The 10886-nt window shown below is 39.5% G+C and overlaps 2 protein-coding genes and 1 long non-coding RNA gene across 5 annotated transcripts in view; 1 reads left to right on the forward strand and 2 right to left on the reverse strand.

Annotated features, from left to right (window-relative positions):
• Nucleotides 1-688: 688 nt before the first annotated feature.
• On the forward strand, nt 689-7124 carry LOC103481062 (interleukin-21 receptor). Of its 2 annotated transcripts, XM_008436319.2 has the most exons (8): nt 689-815; nt 2989-3109; nt 3180-3364; nt 4227-4381; nt 5207-5384; nt 5461-5560; nt 5634-5712; nt 6449-6992. In XM_008436319.2, exons 1-8 carry the CDS (start codon nt 713-715, stop codon nt 6905-6907), a joined length of 1380 nt encoding a protein of 459 aa, XP_008434541.1. In that variant the 5' UTR covers nt 689-712; the 3' UTR covers nt 6908-6992. The 2 variants fall into 2 exon arrangements, with proteins under 2 accessions (XP_008434541.1, XP_017166359.1); XM_017310870.1 differs by lacking the exons at nt 5207-5384; nt 5461-5560; nt 5634-5712 and having other exon boundaries at nt 4227-4414; nt 6439-7124.
• Nucleotides 744-6521, reverse strand: LOC108167286 (uncharacterized). The gene is made up of 3 exons (XR_001777646.1): nt 6439-6521; nt 4185-4287; nt 744-830 (listed from the first exon to the last, which is right to left on the reverse strand). It is a non-coding gene; the product is annotated as an uncharacterized LOC108167286 (long non-coding RNA).
• A 1419-nt stretch (nt 7125-8543) lies between the features above and the next one.
• Nucleotides 8544-10886, reverse strand: part of LOC103481064 (SUMO-conjugating enzyme UBC9-B) — a 5697-nt gene continuing 3354 nt past the window's right edge. For both annotated transcript variants that reach the window (XM_008436321.2, XM_008436320.2), the window contains exon 7: nt 8544-9324. In XM_008436321.2, coding sequence (XP_008434543.1) covers nt 9261-9324 — 64 coding nt within the window. In that variant the 3' untranslated portion in view covers nt 8544-9260. The remainder of the gene's footprint in view (nt 9325-10886) is intronic.

The following is a 10886-nucleotide window of genomic DNA, read 5'->3' on the forward strand; positions in this document are numbered from 1 at the left end:
TATTCCGACTGAACAGATTAAAGTTGATTCTCCATGTTTCAGTGCTGAACTGCTGCAGTTATAAAATAAATTTATGATTCAGTTCATCTGTTTGTGTTTAAAAAGAAAAAGTTTTAAGTCACATCAGCTGTTTTTTTTTTTTATCAGATCGGCCGGTAGTAAACCTCAGATATCGGTATCGGTATCAGAAGTGAAAACAGCAGATCGGTGCGTTCTGAAACAAAGTTACGTTTTCTAGCAGAAAATCAGTTTCTGTGATTAAACCTGTTAAGTTTTTACAGTTTCCTCCAGCTGAAAGTGAAACGACGCTCAGCGCTGGCTGTTCGCTTCTTCAGACTGTAACGTCTGTCGTGACACGTTTGGTTTCATCTCTGCATGTTTATCAGCGCAGTGATCAAAACCAGCCTCACCACATGGTGAATATGGCATGAAACCCTCCGTACAGTCCCACCAGCACGAGCATCCACGATTCACAAACATTCATCTAACGACAGAAACCCAGCGGCCTGGATGTTCACTGATGAAGTCAGGCTTTGCTGTTCAACTTATTTTACACTTCAGCTGCTTTTAGAATCAAACAACAAAACAAACAACATCTTCTTTGAGTGAAGCAGGCGATTGGTGAGAAACGGATCCCGCCTCTTTCTGTCTGCTTTAAAGCTGCTGCTGAAACCTCAGAGAGCGCAGAGATCTCAGCCAGCGGCGGCGGCTGATGATGATGATGATGATGATGGAGCGCCGGCCTCCTCTCAGGATGAAGCTGCTGATCCTGACTCTCCTCCGCTCCACCTGGTTGCTAGGAGACCCGGCCGCAGGTTTCACTCTGTTTACTACCAACAGAAAAACTTCATTAGCTTCAGCAGATCAAAGTTTTAAAGCTTTAAAATTTTGATTTCATGTTTTATGAGAAACTAATGAACTGTTTTCTGCTAAAAACACAAATTTTAAAAAGTATTTCTGATCTAGTTTCTAAGTATCTTCAATAAGACAAAATGGAGAAATATTAGTTTGCTTTAAGTCAGTAATTCCTCAGTGATAGCTGCAGTAACACTGGCAGATAATTACACTTTAAAAATGTTTTTCCACTGTAAAAAATGAAATAATCTGCCAGTGGAACTGGAACCTTTTGATCAGTTCTAAGTAATTACTAATTTAAAATGCTTTTAGCTTATTTTTAAAAATATTTCACACACTAAATTCACTTCAAAAAGTATTAATACGCGCAGCGGAGACCGTTTTAGAAGCTGACGCTCACAGTCTTCCTTATCAGCACTGCAAAAACACAAAGTCTTACCAAGTAATGTTAGTCTAGTATCTACTGCAAACATCTCAGCACAATAAAAATAAACAAAATTAACTTACAAGTAACTTGCAAAACCCCTGAACTTTGAAACTTTTTGTAATGTCAGATAAAACAAGCTGCTTTAATTGGGGAAACTTAATTTTTTAAGTAGTTTTTGTTTTATTTCAAGATATTTGCACCAGAAATTAGGCCAAATATTCTTGGATTAAGTCTTTTTTTTTTGCACTTTAGTTGTTGTTTCCTCTTCAAACGAAGAGAATCTTAGTAAAAACTCTGAATCTGTGGCTGTAAATGGCTCCTGCTGGCTTTAATAAGTTTGATCTGGTATTATTTCTTCTGAGCAGCGGCTGCGAACGTCTCTCAGCGTCTGACTTTTCACACGTCTGACGCCTCGGTCAGGCAGAATAAAACACTTTGGTCTATTTCAGTCAAAGATAACGACGCGCAGCTGAAACAAAAACAAACTCAACCCAGAAATTATTAATAAATCGCTCGGTTACAACGGCTCTAAAATCCTCTCAGCGTTTCTGCGTCTGACGTCAGAAACTGAAACAAACAGAAGGTGAGAAGGAAATGGTGATGAAATCATGTTTCTGGTATTTTACTGACGTTTTGGCACCATTTGAAAAAGTATTTACTGGATTTATTTTGTTTGTGTCACTTTAAATCAACAACCAAACTGACTGAGTTTCACATCATAAAAAAAATAAACTGAGTGACTAAAAACAGCAGATTCACAATGTTGTAAAGTCATGACCTTTGACCTGTGCTGAGGCAGTGAGGCCTGCAGAGCTTCAGATGTTGCTTAAAGATCTGAAACATGAGACAAAAAAGCTTAAAACTAAAGAACTTAAAGAAATGGAGCGAAAACTTTACTTCCTGTCCGTCAGTTTCAGCAACAGTGAACCGAGTTATAAAAGTTAAAATCCACTTAAAACTTCCTCTGAAAACGATTCAAATTGTGATATTTTACACACCCGACATGCCTGAACATGCATTAATACGCACAGCAGAAGTCGTGTTAGCGCTGAAGCTAACATTTATCGTCTTCCTTATATTCGCTCTGCACTGAAAAACACTAAATCTTACCAAGTAATTCTAGTCCAGTTTCTAGTGGAAATGTCTTCATACAAATAAAATAAATTAAATTACAGATAACTTTTCATCTTGAGTCAATAATTCCTAAGTATTGATGAAAAAATAATTAGTTGTAAATGTGTGTAAATGTATATTAGTAGGAAACTAATTATAACTTGTCTTATTTTAGTTGTGGAGTTTTGTTTACTAAATATAATAATAATAAAAAAGATACTTTGCAGGCAATATTCGCTTTTATTGTTTGTTTTGTTCTTCCTCTCAAATATTATGAATTATTTAATAAGATATTTACTTATTTTTCAAGTAAATGTTTTTTTCCTTTTTTTCTTCTATAGAAAACTTTTGATGCAATTTTAAGTCCAAACAAATTATTTAATTTCAAATTAAACCTCCAAATGACAGCAGACAGATTAATTTCACACATTAAAAATCAGAAATCAGCATTTTTACCTGCTGACAACTGGTTGTTTATTTTAAGTTAATGAAAGGAGAATAAACTCAGGAACGTTCCAGAAATGTCTGGATGGGATTAAGATCACTGAGATTAACTGAAACTAATCAAAATTCACATCTGCCATCTTTTCCAGACACAGATTATAATCTGGATTGTGTGAACAATTATCTGTTCACCCTCAACTGTTCCCTGAACGCCTCACCAGCAGCCAGCGACCAAACCTACTGGCTGAAAGTCGTCGCCGATTTGGACCAGTAAGGCGGATTAAACAGCCTGTTGCCCGTAGCAACGGCGGCCATTACATTTTGGTTTCTTCCTCCACAGAACAGAGTATAAATGTCTGCTGAAAAACACGACGGCCGGCTTCTTCTGTTCGCTCGACAGATCCCTGACGCCCTACAACGAAACGGGAACATTTTCAGACGATGAAGAGTTTGAGATTTCTTTGTGTGAAAACCACAACAAAACCTGTGAGTTACTGAAGGAAGATTATGAGCCGGAGTTACACAGTAAGTCGGGATTATTTTCACTCGTTTTATCGCAACACCAAACCTTTTCGATTTTACTGGGGTCGTTTATGACAGAGCAGCACAAAGCAGAACAGGAATAAACTACGGCGTATTAGAGACACTGAAGACAGGTTTTTTTTTTTAATTCTCCCAAAAAAACTGTGAAAATTTTAGATTAATCTCAGAAATTTTATTGAAAAAAGGTGAAAATTCCTGAGATCCAAAAGTGGAAACTGCAAGAAAAAAAACCCTGGAAATTTCTGAGTTTATTTCTACAAAAATTCTGATGCCAAAGTCTGAATTTTATGAGAAGAAAACTCAAAATTAATCTCAGAAACCTTCTGGAAAAAAATATTATTTTTGAGTTTGAAAAGTTGAACATTTGTCAGAAATAAAATCTGAAATTTTCAAGAAAAAAACCCATTGAAACCTTTAAGTCTGAAAAGTTGATGATTTGCACAAAAGAAAAAAAATGGAAATTTTAGTATTTAAAAAGTTTTTGATTCTCTAGTTTTTTTTCTAGAAATTTCTGAGATTAATCAAAAAATTTTCTCAGATGTTTTTTTACTTTTGGAACCCAGAAACTCATCAAATGATAACAATTATTTTAAAAAATCTCCTAATAAACACAATTTTTATTGTTTATTTTCTTGCTTAAATTATTTATTCACATCTTTTAATGCAATTTATAAAAAGGCTTCAGTGATTTAATGAAAAATCTACAGAATGTACCAATTTTTTTATCAGATTAATCAATTAATAGTCAGAATAATTGGTAGAATAATCATTATTGGCTGTCCTAAGTGAAAGGTCAACATACCTGTGACAGCTCAGGTTAAACCCGCTCTGTTTCCACCGTCAGTCAAGCCCAGCGCCCCCTGCTGCCTGGAGGTCAGCCACAACTCCACCCGACTCCGCTTCACCTGGAAAAGCACCTATGAGCGTTTCTCCAGAATGGGACTGAGAGAAAGCCTGACGTATCAGCTGCAGATCCACAAGATGGCCGACAAACACCGGGTGAGATCATCATCATCTGGGCCTGAAATCAATCWGCCATTATTAGTTATTAATTACTGAGACAATACATCAATAACAATATGTATCACGATAGACACATGATCGATATCAATAGAAAATATGTCTGATAGAATATTTAATACATAGAACATTCCAGGTTGGTAAATCAACTAACGCACTCATTCTTTGGTTGCCTAGCAACAACCGGCTGGGTAAGAAGCAGTTTCAAGTTCCCCCAAACTCCGGTTACCTAGCAACGGCCTGCTCAGTAACTGGAGCAGTTTCGGGTTTCCCCGCCGTGTTTCATAACTGCTGAAAAATGAAAAAGCAAAATGGATTGAAAACTGGAAAAAACAGGAAAGTTCATCAGTATTTCTGATAATATAAACAAAAAAAATAATAATAATAATAATTATTGATAAACTGATATGAAACGCTTATATCGCGATACGTTTTTCAGCCATATCGTCCAACAAGCCGAAGAAAAAGTTAAACTCGTCGTAGCTTCAGATTGTAACTATGGCAACACAAAAATCAAACAATGAAGATTATTCCTTACAAAACGCATTTCCTTTAAAACTTAAATTTTAAACAATTCAACATATTTTAATGAAGCTTTTCTGAAAAAAAAATTTAAATCATATTTAATAATAATCTGATTCTCAATAAAGTTTTACAGCTATAATCTGTGTCCAGTGTTGATGTACGGAACCCCGTTGGGTCCAAACGTTTCCTCCAGGTTCTATTCATCCTCTCATTTCGGTGAAATCTGATGTTTGGGATCTGCAGGATGACTGGATTCTTCTCGCCTGCTTGTTTTTTTAGCTAGAAGCTCATAACATCACCATCAGCAGCACATCACACTCTGTGGAAGACGAGCACTTTGAGCCCGGCACCGACTACGCTGCACAAGTGCGGTCTAGTCCAAACCAGGGCCACTACCAGGGCCAGTGGAGCGACTGGTCCTCTGCGGCTCAGTGGAGGACGGAGCCGGCCGCTGATGGTCAGATTAAATAAAGACCGCAGAGCAGAAACGTTCCTGTCGGTTGGTTTTTATGGGCTTTCTTGTGTTTCTGCAGCTTTTAAGGGAAACGGATTCATTTTCAACCTGCCGGTGACGTTCGGCCTGTTATGTGCTCTGGTGGCTCTGGTGCTGGTTTGCTACGGTTCAGTCAGGAAGTAAGGCTCTCCTCGTTCAGAATGATTAAAAATGTCATTTTTAAAAATCTAAAAACGGAACATTTTGACCCAGGTGGAAGCGCAGCACCTTCATCCCAACTCCTGCTCCGTATTTCCACAGCCTGTACAAAGACTGCCAGGGAGACTTTAAGGTAATCCAGAGCCTGCAGCCTCCGCCGATAAACTGTTTCTGCTGCTTGTTTCAGTTCCTTTTAATGGTGAAATTGTCTTTTAAGCATCTTTGTTCTGTGGATAATTCATCCAATTAGTTGTGATTAACCAATTATTCAAATACTTGCTGTTTAAAGATAAAAGACAACATAATCAAAGCCGCAATTAAGGCAAAACTCGACAAAAATATAGATTTTGGATTTAACATGAATTAATGTTCAGTCCAGATCTTTTCTCATGTTGATGTCAGAAGAATCATTTCATTATTAAACGAGCGAGAACTCACTAGAGGAAATGCTGTTATTTTATTTTATGCAATGTTTATTTTCTTATTTAAAAAGGGAAATATAATTTATTTATTTGGGTTTTAAAATTTATTTTTAGTTTTCTACAAAGGAAGCTTAAGCCATTAAATAAAGAATTTGCAGAATGTGCCAATTAATCAGCAGAATAATAGAAAAATAACCTATTATTCTGACTATTTGATTAGTCATCAGAATAATTAAAAGAATAATTGATTGTTCTGACATTAATCAATCAATCATCAGAATATTTGAAAGAATAATCGATTAATCTGAATAACTGAAAGAATAAGCTATTATTCTGGAGAGCAATTTTTAGAACAATAGATTAATCTTTGGAATAACAAATTATTTTGACGATTAATCGATTAATCAGAAGTGTACAAAATGAATCGAGCTCCTTACCGTCCGGCAGAGCTGGGTGCTCACGCAGGAAAACGCGGCCGACGTGCTGAAACCAGAGGAGGCGCTGCAGGTCGACAGCCTGGTGGAGTGCATGCCGGTCCAGGACTTCCAGTTCGACCAGTACCCGGCGCAGTTCCAGCAGCACTTCATGGAGAACCGGGCCTACAGCAACATGTCGTCATCAGTGGACGTCCTGAGCATGCGGGAGTCGGTCTGCGGCTGCGCGGCCCCGCCGCTGGACCAGCGCCTGTCGGTGCGCAGCCTGAGCGGCTACTGCCGGTCCTGCAGCCCGGCGCAGGACTCCGGCTGCTGGCTCTGCAGCGACACCTCCCTGGAGAAGGAGTCGTCCTGGTACTGCAACGAGTACTGCACCCTCAGCTGCCTGCAGCAGGCCGGCTGCGCCGCGGCGGGTTGCCATGGAGACCTGAAGGCCCACCCGCGCTTCTCCGAGGGTGGGATGGAGGCATAAACCCAGCAGTTTGTCAGCTCCATAAGCAAAACCCTGAAAAATATTCACTTCAGCTTCATGGCATCCTGTGGTGCATCCACTCATAACCAGACCTGCAGCTGCAGCTGAGCGCCTGCAGGGGGCGACTCCAGGTAGTCACTGTAAAAACGCTTCAGTCCGGTCAAAATGACTGCAGAGCAACTCCATCCACCCATCCATCCATCCATCCATCCATCCATCCATCTTCTTGACACCCTTGTCCCTCAGTGGGGTCAGGAGGTGCTGGTGCCTCTCCAGGTAACGTTCCAGGTGAGAGGCGGGGTCACCTGGACAGGTCACCTGGACAGGTCGCCTGGACAGGTCGCCAGTCTGTCGCAGGGCAACACAGAGACACACAACCATGCACACACACTGCAGAGCAACTCTTAGTTCTCAAAGATTCTCAATTAGATTTACATATGAACTTTGACTAGGCTGTTCTGACACATATTCAAAGTGGGGTGCGAGGGCCATTTACAGTCCAGGACTGATATCTTACGGCCCCGTAACGATTCAAAAATAAATTAGGACAAAACTATCATTTTTAAATCAAAACCTACATGGATGCAACAGAAAGCGATCGTAATTTCTTTGTTGTCATGGTGATTAGGATCACATCTACTAAATTTAATTGAGTTTATTTACCTAGCACCGATTCACAACAAATGTAATCTCAAGGTGATTTAGAAAAAAAAAAAAAATTTCATACATGTTTGAGAAATCCATTCATCTCCATGGCAACCATTCAGCTGTTCAAAACGCCTGGGAGGACCTAGCCCCGCCTTTAAATCGCAGCTCCTCCCCCACTCAGCTCCTTCAGACTAGCTCAATACAGGAGCTGCTGCTCAGAGCAACTGGTAGAAACATTAATAGAGGAGCCATATTGGGATGACTTCCTGAAGGCGGAGCTTCAGAAAGAGCAGTTCTTAAAGAGACAGAGGCCCAAATTCAAGGTGTTAAATTAGGAAGTCAAATTTCTTGAGTCATATTTGATATATAAAGCATTTTTTATAACAACTTAAAGTTATTTATGCTGTAAAATGACACTATATACCTAGAAAACACATGGCACTGCCCCTTTAATAACTGAAATAAAACAAATGGGAGAGTAGTAGAAAGTCAGGAAAGAAAGCAAGAAATATGGCGGCTGCTTGGCTCAGCAGCAGTAAGATGAGGCAGAAACATATTTAAAGTGTTTCATGCAGGACCTGAAACTAACCTGAACAAATTAAGTTACGGTTGTTGAAAGTGAAGCAAAATGTTTGTACGCACCAACACGAACGTCTACCTGGGCGCCGCCATATTGGAAACCCGACTTCGTTAACCGGAACGCGGTCACCATGGTGACCGCATTTGTACACGGCATTAGCTCTAGCTATCTTCCCATCCACTCAGCATGATGCTGCCACCACCATGTTTCACTGCAGATTTTGCTTTCAGGGTTGAAGTGAAAACAAAGTTTATGGTTTTAATGAGGTAAAATAAAAACATTTAAGCTTTTTGGGGATTTGTAAACTTACTCTACACGTTTTATTTCATGTTTTCTCACAGCTTTTGTTAATGTATGATTTTATGGCACCAATAAAATTTTGATTGCTTGAATAAAGTAATAAACAACTTGAAGGTTTTATAGAAAGTTTTATTAAGCAAACACATACATGAACAAAGCACCATATAACCTTAAAGTACAGAAGTAAGCCTACCTGCCTCAGTTACTGCGGCCATTTTTATGTATCCCATAGCAACACTCTGAATAACAAAAAGCCAAGGCAGCAGATCTATCGTATATTACAGCATGCTGAATAGAAAAACCTGGGAAAGAAAATTAGACTGGACCATCTAGAGACACTAGTGGGATACAACAGTATAAAAGTGCCATTCATTATACAGCAGATCAAATACTGACAATGAAATAAGCAGATTTTTACATTAAATTTATGGAAAACAAAATAAAGGAAGAGACCCTGTAAAAGAGCAAAAAAAAAGAAAAAAAAAAGAAAGACTTTTACTTCCATGAACATGGATGACAGACGGCTCGCGTGGAGTTGATGGAGAAACCGAAGCTGCGTCCCTTGCACCACATTAGACAACGTTTAAAAAGAAACGAGCGTCCCCTCCCGGCGCCGCGCCGCCCGGCGGGTCAGAACCAAACGGACAGGCGAAGGGAGAACGGATGGCACAGAATGTGGAGTTTAAATACGAGTCTGTAAGCGAGTCCCGGTGTGAGAGGGGCACATTCATGGAGGCCGGGCGGGGAGGGTGGGGGGCGCTTCTCCTTAAACCCGTTCCTTCAGCCACGGCGGCTCCGGGCCGGGCCGGGCCGAGCCGGCGCCTCTTACGACGGAGAGTACTTCTTGGCCTGTGCTCGAACTCTTTTCTCATATTCTACTCTGTTTTGGCTGAAAAGAAAGAAATTACAGAGAAAATCAATCAGAACTACATTTAATTTGATCAGTTCTGGACAATAAGTCAATAATAATCAATAATATAGAGGGTGATAGAAACAAGATCAATATCAGTAGATAAAGCAGCTAATGTTCAAAACGTAGAATATTCCAGGCTGGTGAAATCAACCGACTGGCTCCCTCTCTGGTTGCCTGGCAACCTGCTGGGTAATAGGCAGTTTCAAGTTCCCCCAAATCTCGGTTACCTAGCAACGACCTGCCAACTGGGCCTGAATCGGTTTCAAGTTCCCCCACTTTGCCTCAAAACTTTAAAAATACAAACAGCTCGGAGTACGTCAGATATTTAAGACAAAAACTAATCAATAATTATTGATATTGACTGATATGACAGGCTAATATCATGATGTTTGTCCTGCACAGTTCAAGCACTTTTATAATTTCCTGATTGGATTAAAACATTACATAAAGTTTCTAAGTTCAAAGTATTTTCAAGGTGAAGTTTTTCTAACTTCATTTTGGAAATAAACACGGAAAAAACTAAACGTTGAAGTATTTTAAATCTAGTTTCTGCTGCAAACATCTTTTCACTTAATTTAAGACCAAACTAACTGATAAGTAACTTTTCCGTAACAAATAGGAGCTAATAATAATAATAATAATAATAATAATTTAGATGAAAAAAGTAACTAGTTATAAGTGAAATAATCTGCCAGAACAAAAACATTTTAGAAAAATGAACCAGATTTTATCCTGAGATCCAGAACAGAACCGGAGTCCTACCAGCCAGAACCAAAGACGTCATCTGGAAGGGTGCCCAAAGTGTGGTCCAGGGGCCATTTGTGGCCCTTGAAATTATTTTGTTTGGCCGTTGACCACAAGTCAATAGTTTTAAAAAATTGGCCAACAAAATAGAAAAGAATGGATGACCAACAAAATCTGCAACAATAAATTCTACTGACGATAAAATGTCCCAGAAGTTATTCTGATAAATAATAATATTGTTGTTGTTTTGAAACAATTTTCCAGCAACATAATGATGATATTCTCACAAATCAATAAACTTTAAATTCCAATGAACATTTAACACTGGAAGTGGAAGACATTTTAAATACGCAAAATAAATAAACAACAAATGAATTATGAAGTCTCTGGGAACAGAGACTTAAACTAAACCTTCTGAACATTTAGTTGAGATCAAAACACTGGAAACCAGAGAACCGGAACCTTCAGAGCCACATAAAGACGGTTACAAAATCGGCCTTCTGACACCCGGAGAACATTTCAGGATTAAAGGACTGAAACATCCAGAGAAACTCATCCATGCGTCGCATTTATTACTGCAACAGCGTCGGTACAGGTCCGACGAAAATAAACTAAATCCTCCGGCTGCAGCTGATCCAGAACGCTGCTGCTGGAGTTCTGACTAAAACCAGGAAGATGGAGATACCACCCGGACCTTCACCGCCCGGACCTTCACCGCCCGGACCATCACCACCCGGACCATCACCACCCGGACCATCACCACCCGGACCATCCGGACCTTCACCACCCGGACC

Source organism: Poecilia reticulata, linkage group LG19 (assembly GCF_000633615.1).
Source record: "Poecilia reticulata strain Guanapo linkage group LG19, Guppy_female_1.0+MT, whole genome shotgun sequence".
NCBI classification, from domain to species: domain Eukaryota; kingdom Metazoa; phylum Chordata; class Actinopteri; order Cyprinodontiformes; family Poeciliidae; genus Poecilia; species Poecilia reticulata.